Source organism: Sebastes fasciatus, chromosome 9 (assembly GCF_043250625.1).
Source record: "Sebastes fasciatus isolate fSebFas1 chromosome 9, fSebFas1.pri, whole genome shotgun sequence".
NCBI classification, from domain to species: Eukaryota; Metazoa; Chordata; class Actinopteri; order Perciformes; family Sebastidae; genus Sebastes; species Sebastes fasciatus.
In genome coordinates, this window is record NC_133803.1 from 9,042,551 (window position 1) to 9,069,460 (window position 26,910).

The following is a 26,910-nucleotide window of genomic DNA, read 5'->3' on the forward strand; positions in this document are numbered from 1 at the left end:
AGATAAAATGGATAGATAGATAGATAGATAGATAGATAGATAGATAAAATGGATAGATAGATAGATAGATAGATAGATAGATAGATAGATAGATAGATAGATAAAATGGATAGATAGATAGATAGATAGATAGATAGATAGATAGATAGATAGATGTGGGGTAATAGAGAAACACAATGAAAAGTCAATAAAGTCAATGTACAGTGTGAAGGTCAGTGAGCGGTCCCCGCTGCTGACGCCCACTGCTCTCATTGGTCGAGAAATGAACGACGCATGTTTTAGTGGAATCTCATTGGATGATGAAACCAGGAAGTGTGGGAGTAACCAATCCATGGGATAAAACAAGTCCTCACTGGTCTGACGGCAAACTAGAGGACCCGTCTTCTGCTCTGGAGTGGGGAGCTGTCACTTTAACATCCTCTGCATAACTAACTCTCACTCAGGCGTATTAATAATCAACCATGGCTGTCTACAAGCTGGTGCTGATCCGCCACGGAGAGAGCAGCTGGAACCAGGAGAACCGCTTCTGCGGCTGGTTCGATGCAGATCTGAGTGAAACCGGAGAGAAGGAGGCGAAGAGAGGAGGACAGGCCCTGAAAGGTGAGGAGGAACTACTTTCATTTGCTCCCCTCATCCACTGTAGGGCTGTAGGGAGAATGCACGGTTGCCGGTTGCATAATAACGACCTCTGCATCAGATGTGCAAGATGTGCAAACGTGCAGAAGTGATGCCTTCATGTGGCTGCTCTGGCACACTGCTGTTATAGGACCATAGAGCAGGAGACATTATACAGAATGCACCATATAAAATGAAGGATCCTTTTTAATTATATGATTATATCATATTATTTATTATATATAATATATATATTATATTAATTATGTGACCCCAGATCAGCCTGCAAAAAGTGAAAAATAAAAATACACAGGACAGCAAAGCAGCTTGCATAAATGCAAATCATCTTCAGTGGACACCGTGCATCTGACTGGCTCTTTTCATCAGGGGAACAGGAAGAAATCAAAGAAGAGACATATACTGTAGGCGACTAATATATACAGAGTATAGAGAGTATAGCTTCATTAAACCAGACTGCAATGTAGCTACAGTTGTAACCATTAGTTGATTAATCAATTAAAGAAAATTAACCAGCAACTATTTTCAAGGAAAAATGCCAAATTCTCTGGTAATATGTGACAGTAAATGAATATGTTCAGGGATGTTTATTTTATTTTATTTTATTTTATTTATTTATTTATTTTTACATTTCATAGACTAAACAGTGAATTGATTAATCGAGAAAGTAATTTCATATCATTTCATTTCAATTTAATTTCATATTATTAATACTGCATTTATATGGTACATTCAAGAAATATTCTTATTAATTTCTTGTTCATACCATTCTGGCATTTATATTTAACACACTTATTAGATCCCACTTCTCAGCATTTCGTATTTACTTTCTTGCACTGTGGTTATATGCTCTATATTGCACATATTAATGCAAATGTTTGTACATATTTCATATTTTTTATATTCTCATTTTCTAATCTTAGTACTTATATTTCTTTACATATATTTGGTTTATATTGTAGCATTTTGTACATACTTTACATGTTACATTTATTTATATTTTCTTACATTTCTATGTTTATACAAGAGCAATTGTAATGCCCCAATTCCCCCCCCTGGGGATCAATAAAGTATTTCTGATTCTGAACACCATGTACTCTCAGTTAGTCTTGGGACTCAGTTGCTTCTATTATTATATATTATCTATTCTATTATCTATTCTTCTTTCTATCTTATTCATAGTATCATCATTCATAGTACACTTTATAAATCATGTTTAATGCAACAAGTGCAGACTTGTTATTCCCAGAAGGCATTGTGGGGGGAAACAAGGCTTAAAGAAGCACAGTATCCAAGTGGAAGTTTCTCTTGACAGTTGCAGCCAAAATGAATTAAACTCTCTGACGCTGTCTCTCTCTCTCTGAAACTTACAGATGCTAGCTATGAGTTTGACATCTGCTACACCTCCGTGCTGAAGCGGGCCACCAGGACGCTGTGGCTGGTCCTGGACAGCATTGACCAGATGTGGGTGCCGGTGCATCGGACGTGGCGGCTCAACGAGCGCCACTACGGAGGCCTGACGGGGCTCAACAAGGCAGAGACGGCCGCCAAGCACGGAGAGGCTCAGGTGAAGATCTGGAGGCGCTCATTTGATACCCCACCTCCCCCCATGGGCCCAGAACATGACTACTACGGTATCATCAGCAAGGTAAGATATGCTATCTACAGTACATACACACAACGAAAGAGCTTTGTTTGCCTCTGAGGAAAGAAACGGTTTCGTACATATTGACCAATTAACTGCACACAGGCATACAAAGAAGAAGCGTGACTATAACTGATCTCTGCAGTCAGGCCCTATAATCAGCTGTGTCACCAAGGATGAGGGAAATCAGCAGAAACGACGTAGAGGATTTAAGGTCTTTTTGTCCACAGCACAGTCAGCTTGAATATCTAAATGTTTTACACATACAACAGCGCAAATGAAATCTGAAAGCCACACCACACACTGGAGATACAGCTCCTCGCTGTTCGGTAGCACGTGCCCCAGTGTTGTTACCTAATAGTATGTCCAAGGTGAGTTAATGTATGACTGGTAGAAATGAGGTCTGCTAGGTTGAAGTTCAAAGTTCAGTCAGGGTGGAAACAAACTGATCAGAAGTCTGCGTAGACGGAGGTATTCAGCGGTTATGATGTAGTAACTCTAAGCTGGCTAATGGTGGCTTTTCAAAACTAATTGATCAGCAACATGTTGATAGTGTTATAAGAAGAGTGTCATTAAGGTAGCTGATGCTTTCATGCCTGCAAATAACAATGAACACGTCACCATATTGCTTTAAGAGTGACACTCTAACTATTACTTAAAGGAACAGTGTGTAACATTTTGGGGGATCTATTAGCAGAAATGGAATATAATAATCATAACTGCGTTTTCATTAGTGTATAATCACCTGAAACTCAGGTGGCTCACGTTACTGCAGGTATGGAAAGGGAGGAGTGAGCGGAGGGGTACTCAGTTGGTTGCAATCTGCAACCACACCACTAGATGCCGCCTATACACTGTACCTGCAATGCATTTAGGCCCTTTCCAATACCAGATAAGTGTACAATAAGTCTCTATGGAAAAGGATTCAAGACAAAGAGATCCAGTTTTTGTTTTGTTTTTCCTGTCTCTATTCTGGTCTGTTTTGTATTTTACAAATTGAGATTGTCCTCCCTGCAGGATCGTCGCTATGCAGACCTGACTGAGGACCAACTTCCTTCCTGCGAGAGCCTTAAGGACACCATCGCACGGGCGCTGCCCTTCTGGAACGAGGAGATCGCCCCTCAGATCAAACAGGGAAAGAGGGTGCTCATCGCTGCCCATGGGAACAGTCTGAGGGGGATTGTTAAGCACCTGGAAGGTGGGTGACATTACGAGATTTTCACCGCAAGCAATAAGGACATTTATTATTGTCATAAATTCTATCAAAAAGATCCTATGTTGTCAAGAATCTTGTTGAGAATAGTGAATGTATATAGTATATATCATGTTTATAATGAAAAAAAAACCTGCAAGTGCACTAACTTTGTATGTGCTGCCACCTGTAGGAATGTCTGATGAAGCCATCATGGAGCTGAACCTGCCAACAGGCATCCCCATCCTCTACGAGCTCGACAAGAACCTGAAACCCGTGAAGCCGATGCAGTTCCTGGGAGACGAGGAGACTGTACGCAAAGCCATGGAGGCCGTGGCTGCTCAAGGAAAGGCCAAGAAGTAAAGACACCGAGAAGCCATCTCTGTGTACGACAGAGTAGGTTGCCCCTAACAACTGACCTCAGTTTAGTGTTTTTCCTAAATCCTTATTTATTTTGGATTGTAATACATGACGAGTACACTGTAAGGCAACCTCACTCTACTTGCACAGTGCAGGGATAGTAGATGGTGAAAGATGGGGAGCCACAGCTCTCAAGAGATTGTAAATATGTTTTTGCTAAAGCGGCCTATTAATATGACAACCTTTAACCTGCTGATAAAGGCAGTTTCTTATCTGTGTACTTAAGTATTTAAGTAATAGCCCTTTTAATAATTAAAACATTTATTCAGTAATTTAAAAAGATGATTTATTTCTTGAGAAATACAAAAGTATTTAGCTGTGGTGTCCATTTAGCAGGGATGTTGAAGGGTAATTAAACCAGTTACAGAAAAAAGAGGGAAATTCTGGCCACAGTCAGATATCAAAGTCCAGGCTACAGCACGTGTTTTGATGCTACAAACACATCTAAGGTGGACAACACAATTAAGACAAAGACCTTCTTGTTGCGGCCTCGGTTTCCTTATGTTTAAACTGAATGTCTCTGTGAGATACTGTTTTTCAAATGCACTGATGGTGGTAAGGAAAGTTATACCTATGGGTGTCTGATCATACTGACTTCATCATTACCTGCCCAGGACAACTTTAATATTTATTGGATGACTTTAGTGGGATATTATAGTCTATTATAATTTAATTTAATAAAATATTTTTTTTTTAAATGAAAGGGACCACCGCTAAGGATGAACGACTTATTTTCTATCTCACTTTTCAAAACATTTCATTGATGCATTTCATTGATAAAGGGATGTACGTTTGCAATCTCTTGAGAGCCGGATGGGACAGTTAGGACAGCTAAACAGTCCTTTTCTCTTATTGTCTGTCTATGTATTTGTGCTGTGTCCTTGTATGTTGTTGCTGTCTGTGTTGAGTCTGTTCTTTTTGCGTTTCATTAAGTTTATTCCAGTTTTAACGGTGCCAAACACTGCATTGCTATCAGCATTGCACTGTGTAAGTGATAAATCCATTATTTGGATTATAGCCCCGCAGTTTCACAGTACCATTGTGAAGCATGACTGACAGAAGATAAAAGGTTTCAATTTAACCATTATTTTTGTTACTCTGTTTGGCCATCTTTGTGTCTTGGTATAGTCAAGTATTTCACTCAGTGTTTATGTGCCTCCAGCTCCTATTCCTACAGTCAATCCCTACAGCTGACCTCACTGCCTAATGAGGAAGCAGTGGTGTTTTTTAGGAAAGCAGTGTCCCATTATGTCTTAAAGAATCTTTCTTTTTTAAATGTAATTCCCTCTGTGTTGGTTAAATGTAACCGAAAGCTCTGATGGTAATAAATATACAAATCTAAAGCTGTTGTGTCTTTTCCACATAGTGATTCGAGTTACATGCTAACATCAAGTCTAGCGTGTGGTCAAACTATTAACTTGCCTTGATTCATATTTACTTACTGACCTATTTTCGGCAGTTTTTTTTTAAGCTGATCAGTTAATTTTTAGTCTAAAAAGTAAAAGTATTGGTGGTCAAGCTACTTACCCATACATAAACAGCTAAATTAACCCTCTGAGAGCCACAATAGATCCGTTTTGGTCTTTTTTAGGGGGTTACATTGGGTTCTTTAGGGGGAGATAACAGGTCAACAGTAGATGTCACATAGAAGTGGTGTACATCATCTGAAAGCTGTGAACCTGAAGATTCATTTGAGAAGCTCAGCACTGTGTGTCAAGTTGTTCTAAATCAGAAATAAACATGAATTAATTAATTAATTATTTTAAATGAATTGTAAAAGTGTAAAAGGGGCTGCACGGTGGTGCAGTGGTTAGCACTGGCGCCTCACAGCTAGAGGGTTGCAGGTTCGAATCCGGCTTGGGACCCTTCTGTGTGGAGTTTGCATGTTCTCCCCGTGTTAGCGTGGGTTTTCTCCGGGTACTCCGGTTTCCTCCCACAGTCCAAAGACATGCAGGTTAGGTTAATTGTGGACTCTAAAATTGCCCGTAGGTGTGAATGTGAGCGTGAATGGTTGTATGTCTCTATGTGTCAGCCCTGCGATGGACTGGCGACCTGTCCAGGGTGTACCCTGCCTTCGCCCAATGTCGGCTGGGATCGGCTCCAGCCCCCCCCGCGACCCCTAACGGGATAAGCGGTTGCAGATGGATGGATGGATGGATGTAAAAGTGTAAAAGGGTTTAGAACATTATGATAGAAGTATATGATGGTCATCCCCATGCTCTATTATGTCTCATATGCTGTTGCAGCAATTTTTGGGTTGATACCATTTGTTACACAGATTTGATGCTAAATTTAACAATTTGTTTAACCACTCGAGGATTGATAAAAATGACCAATAATCCCTTCAAAATATCACATTAAGACACCAAGACCTTGAGGAGCACCATAGAAAAAGCCATGCTGAGATTTGGTATCAAAAACCTTTGACATTTGGAGATTTCTGCAAAAATTGCATTCTTCGACGATTAGATGGCGAGCACTTCAGTTTAGGAAACTGCTCAGAAACCCCCTTATTGTCAGTCTACCTAGGAAAGCCATCCATCCTCTGAATGTTCTAGGTCTCTAGTTTGTGGCTGTAAAGTTTCGAGAGGCTGTGATTATCCTAGAGGTCACCACAGGTCATTTTATACAGTGAGGTCAAATAAAAATAAATAGTCTCACTACAGTGAAATGGCTGAAATGGTGAAATGGTGACTAACTTCTATATACATGAATACAATTGGGCTCTTTGGATCCACAGTTTATAGTGACATCCAATTTATGTAATTCCAAGACTGTTTAGGGACCCCAGTATGCAGAAATACTCAAACACATCATTTTTAGAATAGGCAAAAATAACACATTTATACTGCAAAAAACTGCATGTGATTATCATAAAGTGGGCATGTCTGTAAAGGGGAGACTCGTCGGTATCCATAGAACCCATTTTCATTCACATATCTTGAGGTCAGAGGTCAAGGACCCTTTTGATAATGGTCATGCCAGTTTTTCCTCGACAAAATTTAGAATAACTTTGGAGCGTTATTTAACCTCGTTCCTGACAAGCTAGCATGACATGGTTGGTTCCAATGGATTCTTTGGGTTTTATAGTTTCATATGATATCAGTACCTTCTAGCTCTAAAACTGAACCTGCTACAGCCTCTGAAAGACAGTAACGTTGGTTGGAATAGCCCATGGGTCTCAGAGGATTAAAGTAGCTAATATTAACATTTTTAAATAAAAAATTTTTTTAAAGAAATGCTTACCACCCGTCTTGCACCAACACATAAGAAACTCAACCAAAATAAATATATCTAAAATAAATGTTGCTTGTTTATTCTGCATTTTATTCTGACAGTTCTGTAAACAACAACGTCCAACCACCTCAAACAGATGACCTATAATAGGGAGGGATTTCCCTCTGGTCAATGGAAGTGAACAACAACCACTGACTATATTCAAGATTCAAGATTCAAGATGTTTATTGTCACGCCGGTTATACAGGTACAATCGTGTGAAATGCTTTTTGCTGGGAAGCTCCATTAAAAATAACAAGTTATATTACAATTATAAAAGGAAATACTTTGTACAAGGGCATATTAAGAACATATACATATCAGGAAGTATGAATGTACATATATAAGAAATACTTTGTACAAGGCATATTAAGAACATATACATTAAGAAAATATATAGTATGTGGCAGCTGCCAATTCTCTGGTGCTTGCTGTTGTTTCCCTTTTCCCTGGTGTTTTTTTGGTTGAGTTGCTGAGTGATTAGAGGGTTATTCAGTTCACCTGTTGCGCAGGGTGTGGGGACTGGCTCTTAAATGATAGTTGAGAGCAGCTTGGTGCATTCCCCTCTTGGCCAATCAGGGTGTAACGACGCCCTTTCTGTAGGGCTTAAAAGAGGAGGGAAACTGCACACCCAGTGTCATTCTGATCTCTCCTTCACTCAATGCAACATGTGTTATCAGCTTTACCAGAAACTCTGGTCTGTTTTGGGCCCTTTTGGGATTCTGTGATCTTTGTGTTTTGTTTGTTGAGAGTGTTGACTCCTAGTTGGGGAAACAAGTTAAGTGCCAACCAATTAGGTTACCTGCACTGGGACGATTAGGTGCTATTTGTGCAACAGCTGGCTTGCCTTACGATAGCCTAACGCCTGCAGGCTGTATTTTTGTATTCTATTCATTTGTTGATTTTCAATGAAACCCTTTATACCCATTTCTTTTAGTGTATTTTATTTGGGAAAACTTTAAAGGAGGGTAAAAGGAAAAACACAAACCAATATTTCAGTTTCCTTAATTGTTTGTTAATATAGAGGCATTTTCTCATTAGCGAAGAGGCATTTGTTCATTATTATTATTAAGAAGGCATTTTATTTTATATTATTATGTGGATGGGAACTGTTTTTCAGTCTTCTGACTGAACAACTAAAGTCTGGGGAACTCAGTACCGCCACAAGTATATACAGCATAAGATATATTTTTGTATGAGGTGGTGTCATAATGAATTATCTATTTAAAAGGCTGATGGCCTGGGGGAAAAACTGTTCCTCAGTCTGCTGGTGAGATATAAAATCATCCATATTTTGTACCCAATACCCGAAGGTGACCAAAAAAAAGCCATGACAAATATTTTTCAATCAAAAGTTTAAAAAGAAATATTAACCTCAGAGGGAACATACTGTATATGAGAGGGAAGATGAACCTCGGTGTATTTTGGTGGTGGAATGCAACACTGCCGGACTCCAACTCCCACGATGCAATGCGCGTCATTTTGGTCGGTTCGGCTTCGTTCGGCTTCAGGCGGGAGAGGATGAGATGAGTTACCTCTGGAGCTCCAGTACTGTCTCTGTCTGTGACTCTAGACCGCCGGTCCAATCCTCAACATGAGAAGTGCAACAGAGAATCAAAGAAACACAAACACTCGGTAAGGAAACTATTGAACTCCACTGCTAAACTGTTGTTAGCCTGCTAGCTAAACACAGCACTTCCTGAAACAACGACGTGCTAATCATCAGTATCATGTTGTTAGACAGGCAGTGTGATGCAACTCCTAAAGCTCACAGCCAGGCTGCTGATGTTTGTTCTGAGAGCAAGTCAACAACTACGTTAAGACTTAACGGTGTCTGCCATATTGTTAACACAATGTAAACATGTTAGTTACCTAGCTAGTGTTAGCTACCTGCTGTTCCTAGTAGATAGCATAAAGCACTAATGTTATAGTATTTAGTGTTGTGTTACTTTATAAAACGTCTGTTTGTGATTGAGCTGTTAAAGTGGTTCCATTGCTGGTTAATAGTATGATGTCAAATAGACACAAAGTGGTGTTTGTAAGTGTTTCTGCTGGACTCTGCTGTCACTAACGTAGCTCACTGTGATTGGTAGAGACTGAGTAGCAGGTGTCTTCCTTGTGTTGGCTGTTTGTGTGTGAGACAACTCGTGCTCATAGGTGTCGTGTCGTTTCTGCAACACTGCTTCTTCTTTATTGTCTTATTTGAAAACTGCACTGCTAAAGTCGCATTATTGTCGTCTTGGTAACAATATAACTTTGTTAAAGTATAGAAACATGATCATGTTCGACCTCTCTGGCTCTCTTGCAGGACACTGTCAGACTATTTCCCCCCTAGGAACAAAGGTGGGTCAAAGTGTCGCATCTCGCACCCTCACGTGATTTGCTGTCCCGGGAAATAGCAGTGTATTTAGCTAAATGTACACCGTGATGCTTGCCTTAACGCAGGTGCTTGTCATGGTGCATTTACTGTAACATAGCTAACAGTTGTTTTTACTGGGTACACCTATGAACAGGGCATTTATGGATATGATGTGATATGTTGTCATGGTATTTGTTATTTGTTTTGTTTATTCATTTAGCACAATTTAAGACTATACAACATAACAAACAAAAGAAATGAATAATATACAGTGCAGGAAGAGGCAAAAAACCCACTGGGCTGATCTGAAGCCTCCACCTAGAGACAAGATTAATATAAAGAAATAATATGACTACATAATAGTGATAACAAACAATTAGGACAAGATATATATATAACAACAATACAGTAAATATATAAAAAAAGACAAGTGTGTGTTGCGTGGAAGTGTATGGTTAGTGTTTGTGAGGAGGATATTGTTTAAATATCTATAAAGAGTTCTGGGTAATCATAACCAAACAACATTGTGAGTGGGAAAAAATAAAAAACATAAAAACAGATACATGGACAACATGGGGAAAAGCAATTACAAAACAGCAATTTAAATGACCCTTTAAGTGACTTTTGAAACATTTGACAGATGAACAGTTTTTTGATAGATGTGAAAAGCTACTCCATAATTTGCTTCCCCTAAATCTTATCGAAAATTGACCTCTACTAGTGAAGAATTTAGGAGGATGAAGATCTAGAGATTGACGGGTTGAGTTAGAATGAACCTGAGAATTTGTTTTAAAATAGGTCTTGAACTGTAACATAGCTAACATAATTGTTTTTACTGGGTACACCTATGAACAGGGCATTTATGGATATGATGTGATATGCTGTCATGGTATTTGTTATAATCATGTAATTGTCATTTGTAATGCTGTCTGGCCTAATGCATTAGCTGCTTTAAGACACTCATTTCAGTCTTTGTTGCTAATCGTGTACTAACCTGTAGACTCCAGCAGAGCTTTGGTGGCGGTGAGGCTTGGTTGAACTGCTTTGAACTTGTCAGCTAGGAAGTAATAGCATCCGTATCTTCTGGCCCCTTTCTCCCTACAGTTATGATAGAAAACGTTAGTTGTGTGAGAGAAAATACCATATCCCTTTGTGTAGAATTTGTGTACTCAGATAAATCTGAATACCCTGGGAAAGCACAGACTGTACTAGTTTAGATACATTACTTATCATCCTCGCCTCGCCAAAACTAGCTAATCACAAGTAACTGTGGGCTACAAGGGGGGGAAGGCTAAACCAAGATTATAAAGAATGATGTAGTGAGGGAGCTCTTGGTCTTTTGTACACTGACTTGTTTGCTGTATGAACCCAAATGCATTTGCTTAATAAATAGTATTTGCTTCTTAACTGAATGACCAGCGACTGTTTATTAGATAATTTCTCCAACAGTTGGTAAAATCATGTTGTTTTGTCCCATTTATTGAAAGAAATTGTTACACTTGCAACATCTTAATTTGATGACGATTGAACAACAACTTTGTCAATTGAATGCCACTTTGATTTGTAAAAGGAAAATACAAATAACATTTGGTGGAGGCAAATCTATTTGGGTGTGCCACCACTGTGAAATCTAGACATTGGCAAACAGTGAATGCAGCATGTGTAAGACAGGTTCTTGTCTTCCTCTTGGAGCAGATTCAAAACAGATATAAAATAATGCCTGAGCATGTTTTAGTAGTGACAGCATAAAGCCTAAAGAAGTGATAGAACTGTTTCTGCTTCAATAATGTAACAAGAAGAACCTTAATTTGGATACAGAGTGCTCCAAGACATGTAGTGTCACATATCTATGATAAGTTAAACTCACAGAAATATATGCCTACATCAGGAATGGAAGCTTGGGATAAGGACATAGCAGAATTGGGACAAGACTTAGACTGGGATGCAATTTGGGTTAATGTTACCAGTGCTTCAAAAAAACAAATCATCAGTATATACTTTTGAAATTTTGTCATAAATCATATCTAACACCGAGAATAAGAATCAAATGGGCCTGGTACCCGACCCATATTGTGCATTTTGCTATCAAGGAACTGTTGGCTCTTTTCTACATGTTGTATGGGAATGTATGGGGGAAGGTTACTGGTACCCTTGCGGAACTAACGGGGGTACAACTACCAATGGACCCTGCTGCACATCTTCTAAATGATGATTCCCGCCTTTCCCTTATGGACAATACGTGCAAAGTCTGGCAGGCAGGCCTGACTGCAGCTAAGAAGATTGTGGTCCAGCGTTGGAAATCTCCTCATAATATTTCAAGTATTCACTGGCTTTGGGAGGTTTTTGGATATTTCTTACCTGGAACTATCATCAGCAAGAGTCAATAATGCACGACCAAACACAATTTTAATGTGGACAAACTTAATATATAACTTAAGAGATCTTCTGTCTAAATAAGGATGCTCTGTCTTTGTGGATATCACAATCCTGTTGGTTGGTGGAGGGGAGAGGGGTATAGGGATGGAGGTTGAGGGTTAACTGGTTGATTTGTTCAAAATGTATGTTTGGCAACCTGTTGTTTTGTCTATAATTTGTTGGTGTTACAATAATGGGTGCAATAAAATATAGGTGATAAAAACATGTCACACGACTGATGGAGAAGCCAGAGCTATAGTGTCATGGGCCCTGGCTGACAACATGTCAACCAGGTCACACTTGGCACCAAATACTTTAGGAGATGTAAGACCATAATGCACAAATGTTTCTTCTGTGTTATAGTGAAGGACCTCATGTTCCAGCAGCGCTTCCGACCTCATTTCACACCGGAGTCTCCAATGAAACCCTCTCAGCTCCCTAACCAGCTTTCTCACTCACCTCCCAGGAGAATGGTTCCACTTCAAAGCCCTGAACTGTGCCACAGGGACAGACTGGGTGCCCCATGGCACCCTCCTTATCCTCCGGGACCCATCCATTCATCAGGGTTTGTTTCAAGCTGCCCAACTAACATTGGTTCACCAGTGAATAGGTTCCATCCCATGCCAAGAGGCAGACTGGGTCCTCCTCAGTACCAACACCATCAACCTCCAGGGTCTTTCAGCTGTACTACAGCTAGCATGCCACAGCCCCCGCCTCCCGGTGTCTTTCACCCTGCATCCCCTCAATTCATGAAGGATTTAAGCAACCACTCCCCGTCTTCCCACACCAGGAGAGATCCAGGCACTGAATCCAGGGTCACTTTGTCTTACTCAGGAAGTCAAAATGTAACGGCACGAAGACAAGATTCAAACAAGGTATTTTTTCATTACTAAAACCAAGATTTGTTTATGACCTGTCCTACAGTATAGCAGTCATTTGATGCTGAATCATTGTGGCTTAACTTTTACTCTATTAGGATCAGTCCAGCGATGTCAGGAGTTGCGCACACACTATCCAGCTCTGCAGGCCCCCTATGATCCCATCATTCTATACCAGAGCAGTTCAAGAGGTTTGCACACTGCCCCTCTCGGAGGATTGGAGTCCTGAGAACAGCCAGCGGCCCTCGTGGGGCTACCAGCCTTCTCTGAACACCCAGTCTTCTGACAGGAGTAGTGGTTCCAGTGTACACATCATGTACAACCCTGTAGCCCCCTGCCAGGTAAAATTTGTCATACGTTTTATGACACCTCAAATTTATGGTTTTGGTAATCGATTTTGTGCTGTTCATTACTCTGCAAGCCCAGTCTCAAACCAGGCTTGTGCGGCTGGCTGATAATGTTCACTTGGGGACTGCATGGTTTGCTGTTCTCAGCCTTTGTAATAGGATTTTTAAAACACAGATTCAGCTGATCTTAGATAAGTTCAAGAACATTTGCCAGGTATTTAGTAAATCAGTGTACTGATATTGATTGAACTGATTGTCTCTTGTAAACATGCCAGTATGAAAATTGAACAGCTAGTTATTTTAAATTATTTAACACATGACCCAGGTGTAGCTCAGTCTTTGATAGTATGGGATGCATAGTGATGCTGTAATTGCTGTTTTTTCACTAAAAGAATCCTGCTTCTTAAAGAGTTACTTTTTTCTTTTTTTAGGACCAACAACATAAAAGAACACCTTCAAGTGAAAACTCAATTCCAGGTAATATTGTCAAAGTAAATCTGCCCATTTTCCACTTTTCCACTTCTTACTCATAAAGCTGTGATCTTTAACCTTGTTGGCACTGCAGTGACAACATGCAGCAGGTGTTGAGTTTGTAAAGATGTTTCCATCTCGTATTTTGACTACACTGAAATTGTCTTTGCCCTGTATGAAATGTGAATTCACTTTACTTGAGTTTGAAGATAGATGGCACTGGGAATGTCAACTGGTTTGGCATTATCTTAAAAATTGGATTGACATTTCTCAGCAGCAGAGTATAATGATGATGTCCAGCAACTGTGACACTTTTAATGTTTAACTACAGTCCACCATAATGGATTAAAAAACATTAGAATTTTATTAAAAATTACATAAACTTCCCATCTCTCCTTATCATTTATACAGTACATATATTTTCTTTACTACAGTGTTCACAGGAATACTACTATGTTTTAGTACTTGCTAAATACCTGGAAACATAAATGTGAGCTTTGCATGCCATATATTGCTCTTGGTAACTGATTGCAGTATATTGTTAATTATCTGAAATTTTTAGGGCTGTCAATTGATTAAAATATTTCATTGTGGTTAACCGCATGATTGTCCATAGTTAATCACGATTAATCGCAAATCGATCACACATTTTTTATCCTTTCAAAATGTACCGTAAAGCAAGATTTATCATGTATTTAGTGCTCTTTATGGACATGGGAGTGGACAAATATGATTGCTTTAGGCAAATATATGTATATATTTATTACTGGAAATTAATTATCAACACAAAACAATGACAAATATTGTCCAGAAACCCTCACAGGTACTGCATTTAGCATAAAAAATATGCTCAAATCATAACATGGCAAACTGCAACCCAACAGGCAACAACAGCTGTCAGTGTGCTGACTTGACTATGACTTGCCCAAAACTGCATGTGATTATCATAAAGTGGGCATGTCTGTAAAGGGGAGACTCGTGGGTACCCATAGAACCCATTTTCATTCACATATCTTGAGGTCAGAGGTCAAGGGACCCCTTTGGAAGTGGCCATGCCAGTTTTTCCTCGCCAAAATTTTGACGTTGTACTGGGACACTGTGAAAACAACTCCTTATCTGTGTAAAACAACTCCTTATCTGTGTAAAACAACTCCTTTTCCCACACTCTCCGTTGTAGATTTCTAAATAATCACATTGTAATAATCTCCTGCAGTGCACTCTTCTGCAGACTCTGTGTGACTCTGTATAACCAGTGCCTCTTCTTGCAAGAATAAAATACAACAAAGTTTGAGATCTTTATTTCAAGTTCATTAGGACTCATCTTGGGAAATTGACAGAATTTCCATTACAGTGCCCATGCTGTCCTAATGTTATGGCTGATCGGTGTATATCTTTTATGTCTTTTTCTGTCTCCAGTAGTGGACTTGAATTGCTCATCTCAGAAGAGGCACAGGGAGTTTGAGGACTGTGACGACAGTCCCAAGAAACTGTGTCTTCCGGGTATAAACTCAGGCAAAGCACAGACACCAAAACCCGCTGTTGGCAACTCACCCAGCATTTCACTGCTGTCTCAGCCGTCGGTGAGTCATTCCTCAGTCTTGGAACCGTCACCCAAAACTACAGATAGCCATCTGGGCACAGAACCAGCATGCGGCCAATCAACACACTTGGAACTGTCATCCACATTTAAACCCACTCAGTCATCCTGCGCATCACTGTCACCCAAACCTTGTATAAAGAAACGACCATCAATGGGAGCAAAGCAAGCCTATATACATTCCACCCAGAATCACCCTTTGAAGTTATTAGTGTTAACATCGCCTTCACAAAATCCAGGTGAAGAAAGTTTGAAGAAAAGAAGCGAGGAAAGTGATAAAAGGGATAAATCAAGCACTTTGTTATCCTCTGAGGTTCCCCTGAAGGACACTGGTAGCTCACCTCATGTTCAGTTAGGCAGCCACCACTCTGGTCATACTCACCGGAGTACCTCAGTCTTACCAGTCAAGACGCTGAGCAGATGTGATCATGTGGAGGAGAGCAGAAAGTCGGACAGTAGTACTGCCAAACCAGCCTCTAAAACAAGTTCTGGTTCTCCGAGTTGTCGCACAGGAGATCGGAACAAAACTCACCGCCCACGAAAACCTGTTGCCGTCCCGAATGATATAGATGAACTTTTCACCCCTGATCCCTTGACCTATGTAGTCAGCCATAAACCGGTGAAGCCCAAGATGAATGGGATCAAATCCCCCACCTCAGAGAAAATGTGTTCATCCAGCACTGGTACCAGCTCCAGTACTCCAGTTACTGGATCCTCATGTTGCAAAACTGGTTCTCCTGATGCAGTGGACACCAAAGTCTCTTCCTTGTCATCAGCACATCACCCACAAATGTCCTTGCCAACTATAACTTTACAGCGGGTAAAACTTGAAAACTTAAAATCCACTTTCTCAAAAGACAGTGAACTCAAAAACAGCCCTGTCCCTTCTTCAGGCAGGCAGCTTAAGGATGAGAGTGTTGTTAAATCTGATGAGAAACACACATCTGTCCTCCCCAACAATGTGAGACCCTGCGCTTTAGAGACTGGAACCACATCTTCTACATCTCATTGTCCTCAGTCTCCACTGCTGGAGAGGAAAGCAAGTGAGGGGCATAGAAAGCCAGTGACTGAAGAGGATCCTATAGATGTGGAGCTGGACCTGGGCCTGAGCTTTGCGTTAGATTTGGATCTAACCCAGAGCTCCCAAAGCAGTGAGGAGGAGCACCTGCTTTCCTTGCAGGAGATGATGGAGCGTGTTACAATGCCAGATACACCGGAGAAGGGAGCCTTCTCGGAGCCCAGTACACCTGGACATCACAGCTGCCAGCCAAAATCTGTAAGCTCCACATGGCTTGTCTTTATTGTACATAAAGTTATGATTGTATGATCATCAACATGCCGAGCTAAAGGACCAGTAAAACCAGTAAGTTGTTGTTTCCCACAACAGCCATTGCCATCCACCACAAAGCCGGGCAGCTACAAAAACAACCTCGACCAGATGCTGGAGGAAATAAACACCAATAAAAGGTATATTAGGCAGGAGATGTCTCTCCCAATACCTTTTAATTTGAGCTACAGTAACAGCACATGAGAGGAGTTAACTTTCTCCACGTTCTCTTTATCCATCAGAGTTAAAGAGATTGAGACACAGCTTCTAACTGCATGTAAAGAGGACCTATTGAGAATAGCTGAATATGAGGAGGCTGAGGAGAACCGGGAGGAGGGCGTCTCCACCGAACAACAGTAAAGCATGCAGAAGCACACGGACACATCATACCTCGTCACTGGGACACAGTCCTTGCACAGTAGTTAACTCTAATCTGCATTTTTGTCTAATTTGTTTTTTCTAGGCAATTCCTGCAACGCTACTCTTTGATGTCCAGTGCAATCAGGGAAGTGCCTCCAGGAGAAGCAGTGTTCAACCTGGAGAAATTTGGCCGAATCTTTGACCAGGACACGCTGCAGCTCAGACGATGCATGGTCAACCCACAGGGGACAGCACAGAAAACGCTTCTTTGGTGAGTTGTGTTTGTATACAGAGCAACATGTCTCAATAACTGAAGACTAGATTGCCATGAAATTAATGATAATTGTCCCCAGGGCCGTGATTCTTGATCATTTTGGTGTTCCTGTGACCTTTCATCCCGGCAAGGGTAGTATATGTGAGCTGTCAAAGTTAACGCGATAATAATGCGGTAACGCACATTTGTTTAAACGCCACTAATAGTAGTGTAGAGGGCTCAGTTTTAAATTTAGAGTGAAGATACTGGTATCATATGAAACTAGAAAACCTAAGGAATCCGCTGGTACCAACCATGTCATACTAGCTTGGGGGGAAGGACCTCTGACCTCCAGATATATGAATGAAAATGTTATGATTTGAGCATATTTTTTTATGCTAAATGCAAAATAAATATATACATACATTTGCATAAAACAAGCGTATTTGCCCACTCCCATGTTGATAAGAGTATTAGTGACTTAACAAATCTCCCTTTTAGGTACATTTTGAACAGATAAAACATGTGTTATTCATTTGTGATTAATTGATTAATCATTGACAATCATGCGATTCATCAAGATTAAACATTTTAATCGATTGACAACCCTAATATTTACTATATGTATGTATGTATATATATATATATATATAATATCAAACTGGTCAAATTAGCGCAGCACATTCATGTATGAGGATAAACCTTTTCTGTTTTGGACATTCTTACAGCTTTCCTCTTGCACAACTCTGAGGCCAATATGTGAACTTGTGTGCACACAAGTTATTTCCTAATCTACTTGGATGATAGCACTTTAGTGCTCACAAGGGGTTGAACCATCTTGATTTAAATGACACTGGCTTTTCCTTTAGGCCACCCTCAAGACAAACTACATTTTTAGCCTCACAACTGGAAAGGTAAATCTTCAGTGAGCACTTTTTACTGGGATGTGGGATGTGGGATGTGGTGAACATTGCAGCCTATATTGACCATTAGCTAAACTTTAGTTAATGAATTCCTCTAATCTTTCTCTCTTCACTGATGTTTCCCAGGTCCAGCCCTGCCCAACTGAGATTGCACCTCAATATTGGATTGTTCCAGGAAGCTTACGACTGTCTCTCGCCCTGTCCACCTCAGGTCACCCGTTTCCTGTTCAAGGTAGGCCCCACGCACACCTGTAGCATGTCAATAGGGATTTCTGTCCAAATGTCTGAACCATGGCAGTAATTCTTTGTTGATCCTGTCAGATGATGTCAGTCCATAGTGAGAGGATGGTATCCGAAAAGCTACTACAGGCCCTCTGTGACATTGCCTGCACTACTGCATATCAGATAGGTCAGTGCCCCCCACCCCCCAAAGCTTTTTGTATTTCCTCACTATTGTTAAGACATGCTAATGTGTTTGTTTTTTTTCCTCAGTGAAAAATGGAAGCCAGGAGTTTAAAGTGTGGGTGCCCAGTTTGGCCGATGTGGCGCTGGTCCTGATGAATATGGGAGTTGCGTTTGTTAATCTCTTCCCTTTTGAGAATCTGCAGCCTCCATTCACAGAGGGAGATTTGCTGTAAGTAGGATAGGGTTACTCATTCTTTTCCTTGTTTCCTATGTAAAAGCTTAAAGGGGTAGCGCGGGTGTTTTGAACTGAGGTTGTTGGAGGTACTTATCCATAGTAGGTGTATAACCTACAGTACGTGAGGGTCGGTGTGCCCCCATCATCGAGAAACAGACAAGAGTACCAACACCGGGGCAAAGCAAAACAGTGCAGCAGAAAAACATATTTTAGCCACCTAAAAGAAAGGTCCACCTAGAAAAATTGATATCCGTTTAAGTGTACGCTATATTCATAATATTTTTTGAAGGCAAACTGAACTGAAAGTGAAACGTATTTATAGATACTGTTTTTGTCATCTGAGCCTGCCGGCTTTGGAGAGAGCATATATAAGTTTCACTTTCAGTTCTGTTACCCATCAGAAAGAGGAAGGAAGGAAAGTGCTGTCTGATGGCAAGATAAAGCATTCTAAATAAAAAACTAAATTCTAAATATAGCATACATTTAAACGGATAATGATTTTATTTTTAGGTGAGCCTTTTTTTAGCTTTTTTTTAAGTTTTTCTGCCGTCCCCGTCCACAGCAGTGCATTGCATTGTTATGATGTCGGTACTCCTGTCTGTATCTCCAAACTGGGAGCACGCCGACCGTCATCTACTGTAAGTAATTCACCTACTATGGATAAGTACCTCGTACAACCCCACTTCAAAAACACCCAAAGTATCCCTTTAAGACGCTAGCTGAAGGTAGTTTACTTGATTTTTTTGATTTTTGATTTCATGCAGTTGAATTTCTGTGTTTTGTGTAGGGAGGACATCTATATTAAAAGTGAGAGTCCCTCCAGTAACAAGGAACAGAGCTCTTTCCCTGAACACAACTGCAACAATATCTTGAAGGTGAGACACAAAAGGAAACATGTCTGATAGAAACAGTTTATTGTCATAACTGTGAGAAAGAGAGTTTGGAAAGCACAACTTCTCCATTCAGATCATTCACCACTTGGTTGTTTCTCCTGTGTCCTCGTCTGCAGTACCTGTCTTACTGTATGGGCCTTTGTCCACGGGCGTACAGCGACGATGAGCTGCTGTTGCTGCTAACTGTGGTGGGAAGGGTGGGCCTGGACACACGGCTCATCCTGCAGTCCGGTGTGGAACTGTACCCTCTACAGTACACACTTATCAACAACATCAGGGACTGGGACACCATGGTTAGTTCATGCATGCCTCGGATAACTTGAAAGTCATGGCATTGAATGCGTGGCGTGTGCAAAAAATTTTACTATAATCAAATTTATTCACAATGCAGTGCACTGTGTGCCAGTATTATGCTTAACATCAGACAAAACTCTAAAAATGTGTAAAACAAAACGTTGAATACATGTTTGGAGTTTAGTTTTTAGGTACAATTTGCTTCGAGTCGTTTAATTTTGACAGCAGAAGTGTATAAAATGATAACATGATATGATTGTATATTATCATAATACACTTCTACTGAGAGTTGATAAAATTATATTGAATTATCGCTAATTCCTACTTCATACAAATGTACTTGGGAATTATTGTGGTTAATATATTGAATGTACTTTTCATGCATACACAGAAATCACAGAATGTTTGGTCACTAAAATTGGCTTCAAGGCTTGTAAAAGTCGTGGAAATCCACTGACCAAAATGTGCATGTTCTCCTTTAATTCATAATATCATAAATAATTGTTTTACTTATTTAACTAAAACTGTTTTCAGCTGCCCAGAATCTGTCGGGCCCTTACTGATCTGACAGATGACCACCACAACATGTGCCTACTAGTTCAGCTGCTGCCTGACAACACACGTGGAAAGTAAGTCTTTTTATCTGTTTTTCTCTAGTCTGCTCATCTCCATTTTTCAGTCTTTTTTTTTTTTTCGATAATTGATTTTATTGTATTGCACATTAAAAAGTATTCACTTTTTTTTATAGGCAACTGCGTCGACATCTGAGCCTGTCCATGATCTCTAAACTTTTGGATGGAAATTGTACCTACAGACCTAAAGGAAACGAGTTTCAGGTAATCTGTTTTAGTGTGCAAACCCAAACCTATACAGTTTCCTTTAGATCCCAGCAGCTGAAGTATGTACACTCATGACTATCACAATGTAACAAACGTCTTCAATAATCTTTAGTTCTCCCCTCCTTGTTCTCTGCCATGCTTAGCTCTCTGAACTGAGGCCGTACCTGCCCCGTATGCAACCCTCCACCATTCTCCGGTGCATGCTGACCTCCTCCAGCAGGAAAGATAAAGAAGAGAACGACTTCGACCAACAGGTGAACATAGTCCTCACATTTCAAAATGTTCCAATCTAAAATTAATTTTAGATTTTTCTTGTCTTGTTTTTTTTATGCATGAAACATACAAACCTCTCTGATGCAAGTTTCTTTCCATTTATCCCGTGTCTCAGTCCTACTACCTCTGCTATAGTCTTCTGACGTTGGCAAATGAAGCTTCCAATTTTCAGTTCTTCCCAGCTCATCAAAAGGTATGGCGTAAATTATTTCCCTTTTTTTCTAGCCTCAAGTATTTGGACCACTGGTTATTAATCAGATGATTTATCCCAGTGGGGGTTTTAATGTCTGAAGATGTTGATAATCCTTTTTCCTACGAGAGGTGTGTTAATGTTGCGTTGCCTTTTCCTTGTGGCTCTCAGACGCAGCTGCTGTTTCTGAGCTACGACCTGGAAACGCACGTGAAGTGTGACATCAGAGAGAGTGAGAAATGTCTTTACCGCAGCAAGGTGAGTTTGATTTCAAAGAGAACTTCAGGTATTTGTGTGCATCGGTGTGTATTTTAATGTTCAGATCCAGATGCAGTATGACATTTAAAGTGTTGTGCAGCCTTGACAGAGGTTTGCGCTTTCTGAATGTTTCCATGGCATGCAAATGTGAATAATTAAATATTAGGGATATTATCAATATGTTAATAAAAACAGGAACAGCCATCTAAAGTAAGGTAAAGATCTATATCTATTTATTGTATTAACAGATTTTGCCTTGTAATGGCTACAGGGATAAGAGGGGGTCTAGTCGTTGTTGCTTTTGCTAACAATGTGTAAAAGATAAGAAGAATGGGAGACAGAATACTGCCTCGGGGAGAGTCTTTGGAGAAATACTATTGACCCTAACACCATCCAATCCAATAATTTTCAATTAGAAAGAATCGATTATGGCTGGATTGTGTTGAATGCTGAGGAAAAGTCAATGAATAAGAGCTAAGCGTTGTTTTCAGGGGCCTCCAAATGCTGAAATAAAAGGCACAAGTATGTGAATGGCGTCCTCAACACCTCTAACTGCCTGGTAAACAAGTTTAAGTGGACCTACCTGACGTTCCACCTGCCTCAGTATTTCTTGTTTAACCAGTTTCTCAAAGTTTAGCCTGAGGTCATTCAGGTTACAAACCGTTCTAACGCTACACTGATGTCAGTGGCAGCAGGATCCCTGACAAATTTACACATGTGATCATTTTTATCACAGAAATGATTGTTGTTAAACCTCAAGTAAAAGCTGTTTGAGTCATTCACCAGCTGCTCATCCGGGGTAACACCATGCAGAGAGACTATGTTGCACTTATTGTGTAGACGTGTCATTAAATGTATGCTGTTCCATCCAGACTTTAAGTCATAACTAATACATTTTGCATACATTTCTTATTATTTTCAAGTTTAGCCCTCTCAGTTTTTGGTGCAAACATACTAAAACGTCGCCCCTCGAAGATCAGAAATGTATTTTGGCCCTAAACCATTTAGTGCTTTGTAAACCAGAAGGAGTATTTTGAAATCAATTCTCTGAGAGACAGGGAGCCAGTGTAGACATCAGTCCTCTAATTCTTGCTATATACAGACATACAGATATACAGACATGCCCACTTTATGATAATCACATGCAGTTTGGGGTAAGTCATAGTCAAATCAGCACACTGACACACTGACAGCTGTTGTTGCCTGTTGGGCTACAGTTTTCCATGTTATCATTTGAGCATATTTTTTATGCTAAATGCAGTACCTGTGAGGGTTTGTGGACAATAGTTGTCATTGTTTTGTGTTGTTAATTGATTTCCAATAATAAATATATACATACATTTGCATGAAGCAGCATATTTGCCCACTCACATGTTCATAAGAGTATTAAATACTTGACAAATCTCCCTTTTAAGGTACATTTTGAACAGATAAAAAATGTGCGATTAATTTGTAATTAATCGTGAATAACTATGGGCAATCATGCAATGAATCGATTGACAGCCCTAATTGCTACACACCACAAAATTGAGTTAATCACTTCTTTTAGATTAGTGCTGAAAGACAGACCGGTCTGCACAATCAAAGCACCCCTGCAGAGGTGTAGAATATCTATACAGTCAGGACTACTAAGGGGAGATTCCTCGGCAGGTAAGGAGGGATTTTACTGGTAAAGACCGTAGTTTCATGTCAGGTTAACTGATTTGTTCGCGGACTGTTAGATTGAATGTTTGGATACATTTGATAAATTTGGGTTAACAGTTTTCATAAAAACTGCAATTAACCATTTAACCAAATTGCATTTAAAGGGATACAGTATATCCAGATGAGGTTAGACCTGATTGACATTTAGTGCACAAGTTACATTCAGGTTTTGTTCCCATCCCATGTCTGTCTGTCCAACAAGTGTAGCACACCAGTAATGACCAAAAATGAATTCTGAAGAATTGAAAGCTGAAAAACGTTCACTATCATTTTCACCTATTAAATGTTATATTTAAAAGCAGATAATATGCTTTTGTAATAAATGGAGTTAGAGCTGCAACTAAACGTTGTTTTTGTTATAGATTAATCTGCTGATCATTTTCTTAATTAATCGTTTAATCTAAATGATGTCAGAAAATAGAGGAAAAAGAGCCCAAAGAGGCATCTTTTGATTGCTTCTTTTGTTCGACAAAAAGTCCAAAATGAAATTTGCTATCAGAGAAAACCAGCAAATATCCACACTTGCTGGAAGCAGTTAAGGTTTGACATTTTTTATTAAATAATGACTCAAACAGTTAATCGATTACCATAATTATTGATGATAAATCATTGCTGACTAGGTTTCAAGATGCAGTCATGCAAGCCAATCATTAAAACTAGGGTGCGCTCTCTAGCAGCAGTGTATTTGACATCTACCGTCCTCCTCTCCCTCCAGGTAAAAGACCTGGTGGCCCGGATCTACACCAAGTGGCAGATGCTCCTTCAGAGGACCAGGCCTCTCCATGTACAGTAGTCTCATACATCCTGTTATATGAATGTTTCATGTACACCGTGTTTTCCTCTTTAACAGATAAAAGCAATAGTCCGTTCAAATAAACTCAGTTTAAGAGTCCTCCAATTAAGTCAAAAGATTGTGTAATTAAGATTTACAGTTCTATATTTTCCTCCTGCAGGGTAAGTTGTACGATTATTGGCAGCCTTCGGCCATGGATACATTGACAAGCAGCCAAGAAGAGCAGGAGATGGACAACAGTGAAGATGGAGAGGGGCCTGTGACGGAGGAGGATGAAGAATCGGAAACCGATGATGTTCTAATGATGGCTGAGGACGAGGAGAAGGAAGAGGGAGACAATACAATGGAGGACACAAATAAGACGGGGGACGACTCGAAGCCAGAACAAATGGAGGGAGACAGTGCAATGGACGACCCACAGGAAACGGAGGAATCACCAGAAACTGTCGACGGGGAGTTGAACCAAAAGATGGCGCCTCAAATACACGAGCAAATAGAGGCTGAAAACATAGAACACACTGAGGTGGAGACTGAAAATCTGGTTGAGACAAGAGAAACTTCTCACCACAGCTAGGTAGCAGCATGTGATTTAGTGACATAGAGATTTTATTTGTTGCCTTAATGTCAATCTCAATTTGCACCATCTTCTATCCATTACCCCCAAGTTTCATTGTCAATACAGATACTAATTGTATATTTATGAATAAAATAATTTTAGGAGAGATTGCAAAGTTCATATTTTTGGTTAGAGTTGCACAATAAATTGTTTTATTGAATGTCTTTTTTTTTTTAATAACGTGTTGTTAAAATCTTATGTAAATGACTTCTGACTGTGCCTCTGTTTTCAATAATTTTTTTGTGTGCAATGTGTAAAAAAAATGTGGGTTTGTATGTTTTCCATAATACATTACTGTAGTTGAGTGCCCACAACAACCTGTGTTTAATTGGAGGAACATTTTTACATCCTTGTTGTCGATCAGCTATGTTCATTTGTTAAATATAAGTGATGTCTCTCTTAAGCCAGTCTGAGTAACTGAATTAGGAATGATGTTCAGCTGCAAACCAGCCTCAAGTTAAAACTTGACTATGCAACATGTTTACGCTAAGTTATCAGTTTAGAAACATCAGCTTGTTATGAGGTTTCTCAGCCATTATTGAGTTGTTACCTGCAGTAGGTCTTTTTCACAGCAGACTGGTCATAGTAGGACACGCACAGGTGTTACCGATAACATTATCGATGGCTCTGTCTATTCAAATGTCCCAGTAAATCGTGACAGTGAGACTGAAACTGAACTGGAATTCAGCCATAATTAATATTACTATTTACTCCTGTGCTTTTCTTACCGTGACATGTCAAAATCTATTTGAAAAAGGCCTATTAAATTAACTTTGTAAATAATTTCCAGACACACATTATCTTGTTTGTTGATTTATTGTTATAATTCACTGTTGTGTTGAATGTGTGCATTTTGCTAAATTCCTCTTTTTGGGAAAATATTTTTTTAATGATGTACTTTTTTTATAGCTGTTGCCAAATGGAGAAAATAAACTTTTTTTCGCATGTTAACAAAATTCTTTGTTGTCTTTTTAAACCATGTCAGGCACAATGTAGTCTACTCCACCAATATTAGCAAATTGAATATATTCACAATATTCTAAGTAACATACAGTAATAATCATAGAAATATATATAAATTCTATTTCTATGGTAATAACACAGCTAATGTATTTGTGATGGCATCCGCAACTTGGCAAATACCGGAAGTCAAATACTTGTCCCCAGAATGCCCCAGAATTTGTCCTGATTGATTTTAAAGTGATGGTTGTGTAGTCCTACTTTGGGTAAGCATTGATGGACACATTTAGTCACACTCCAGATATTACTGCAGTGACAATGTCATATATGTAGGCCTAGTATACGGAGGACAGGGCCTGCAAAATAAAAATAAACAAATGACTCGATAGATAAATAAATATGCCATTAAATGTACCAAAAATAATATTAAAAATAAATGTAGGCATTAATTAATTGATAGAATGTGACAAAATTGATTTGTTCTGTTTTATTTGCTTCATTATTATTATTATTATTATCTTTCTATTAATTACTATCTTGTACCCTTCTATTTAATTTTCCCATTTATTTATTTACTTGTATCAACTTTTAAATGTATGTATTTATTTTTAGCATTTTTATTTATTTAAAATGATTTTATTCTATGTATCTATTCATTATTAAATTGTATGTATTTATTTATTAATGCATGATTTTCACTTTGCATTTTACCCCCCTATTTATTTCCCCAAACTCATTTATTTATGTATTCTTTTATTAAATGCCACCAGTGACGTCATATGTTTTAAATACCTGGTTGCCTGTGATGATGTTGATGTTATAGTTCTAGTTATTGATATTATATATTGAGTCATAACTTTGGATAACGATACAGAAACCACAGGTTTTCCCGGATCTCTACACATAAAGACCTCAGTGTTTAAATGATTGCTTTAAAACGGATCTTCGTTAGGCCCAGGTAGGTATGTGTGATGGTCAAAGGTGTGTTTGATTCTGAGATAAACAGTGAGCCGTTAGAACTAGTGATGTGTTGGTCGCGAACGAGCCGGTTCAAAGAGCCGGCTCTTTTAAGTGAACGATTAGAGCCGGCTCCCGTCCGAGAGCCGTTTTTTTAGTCTTTAATTAATTCAAGGCTGATGATGATGATGATGGCTATGATGATCTTCTCCGCGCCACGGGCACTCCATGCACTGACTGTGACTGAATGTTGTGTTAATGACGTCCGTGCGACCAATCAGGTGATGACAGACAAGGATCAAGCAGGGAGGGGCGGGGGTGCACGGCGCGCTGACGGTCTACAGGTACAGAGCAGGAGGGAGAGGAGGAGAGAAAGAGAGAGAGGAGTGCGGTGCAC

At 39.6% G+C, this 26,910-nt stretch overlaps 2 protein-coding genes across 7 annotated transcripts; both read left to right on the forward strand.

Annotated features, from left to right (window-relative positions):
- Window positions 1–347: 347 nt before the first annotated feature.
- On the forward strand, window positions 348–5,233 carry LOC141773787 (phosphoglycerate mutase 1). The gene is made up of 5 exons (XM_074645839.1): window positions 348–600; window positions 2,007–2,281; window positions 3,296–3,476; window positions 3,664–4,959; window positions 5,036–5,233. The coding sequence occupies exons 1-4, from the start codon at window positions 462–464 to the stop codon at window positions 3,831–3,833; spliced, it is 765 nt and encodes a 254-aa protein (XP_074501940.1). The 5' UTR covers window positions 348–461; the 3' UTR covers window positions 3,834–4,959; window positions 5,036–5,233.
- A 3,397-nt stretch (window positions 5,234–8,630) lies between these two features.
- On the forward strand, window positions 8,631–25,552 carry slf2 (SMC5-SMC6 complex localization factor 2). Of its 6 annotated transcripts, none has more exons than XM_074645840.1 (22): window positions 8,633–8,801; window positions 9,475–9,509; window positions 12,304–12,815; window positions 12,917–13,159; window positions 13,597–13,642; window positions 15,053–16,509; window positions 16,618–16,700; window positions 16,803–16,916; window positions 17,024–17,191; window positions 18,043–18,087; window positions 18,223–18,328; window positions 18,418–18,505; window positions 18,589–18,730; window positions 19,524–19,611; window positions 19,746–19,922; window positions 20,458–20,552; window positions 20,672–20,759; window positions 20,906–21,016; window positions 21,151–21,228; window positions 21,397–21,483; window positions 23,903–23,971; window positions 24,141–25,552. In XM_074645840.1, exons 1-22 carry the CDS (start codon window positions 8,761–8,763, stop codon window positions 24,552–24,554), a joined length of 4,287 nt encoding a protein of 1,428 aa, XP_074501941.1. In that variant the 5' UTR covers window positions 8,633–8,760; the 3' UTR covers window positions 24,555–25,552. The 6 variants fall into 6 exon arrangements, with proteins under 6 accessions (XP_074501946.1, XP_074501941.1, XP_074501942.1 ...); XM_074645841.1 differs by having other exon boundaries at window positions 16,621–16,700; XM_074645842.1 differs by lacking the exon at window positions 18,043–18,087.
- Window positions 25,553–26,910: the final 1,358 nt, after the last annotated feature.

Bases quoted from the DNA above. Each gene is read 5' to 3' on its own strand.
- LOC141773787 (XM_074645839.1), top strand. From the start codon at position 462: ATGGCTGTCTACAAGCTGGTGCTGATCCGCCACGGAGAGAGCAGCTGG. The intron at 2,282-3,295 runs GTAAGATATGCT...TCCTCCCTGCAG, and splicing joins ACTACGGTATCATCAGCAAG to GATCGTCGCTATGCAGACCT. The intron at 3,477-3,663 runs GTGGGTGACATT...TGCCACCTGTAG, and splicing joins GATTGTTAAGCACCTGGAAG to GAATGTCTGATGAAGCCATC.
- slf2 (XM_074645840.1), top strand. From the start codon at position 8,761: ATGAGAAGTGCAACAGAGAATCAAAGAAACACAAACACTCG. The intron at 12,816-12,916 runs GTATTTTTTCAT...TTACTCTATTAG, and splicing joins GAAGACAAGATTCAAACAAG to GATCAGTCCAGCGATGTCAG. The intron at 18,088-18,222 runs GTAAATCTTCAG...GATGTTTCCCAG, and splicing joins TTAGCCTCACAACTGGAAAG to GTCCAGCCCTGCCCAACTGA.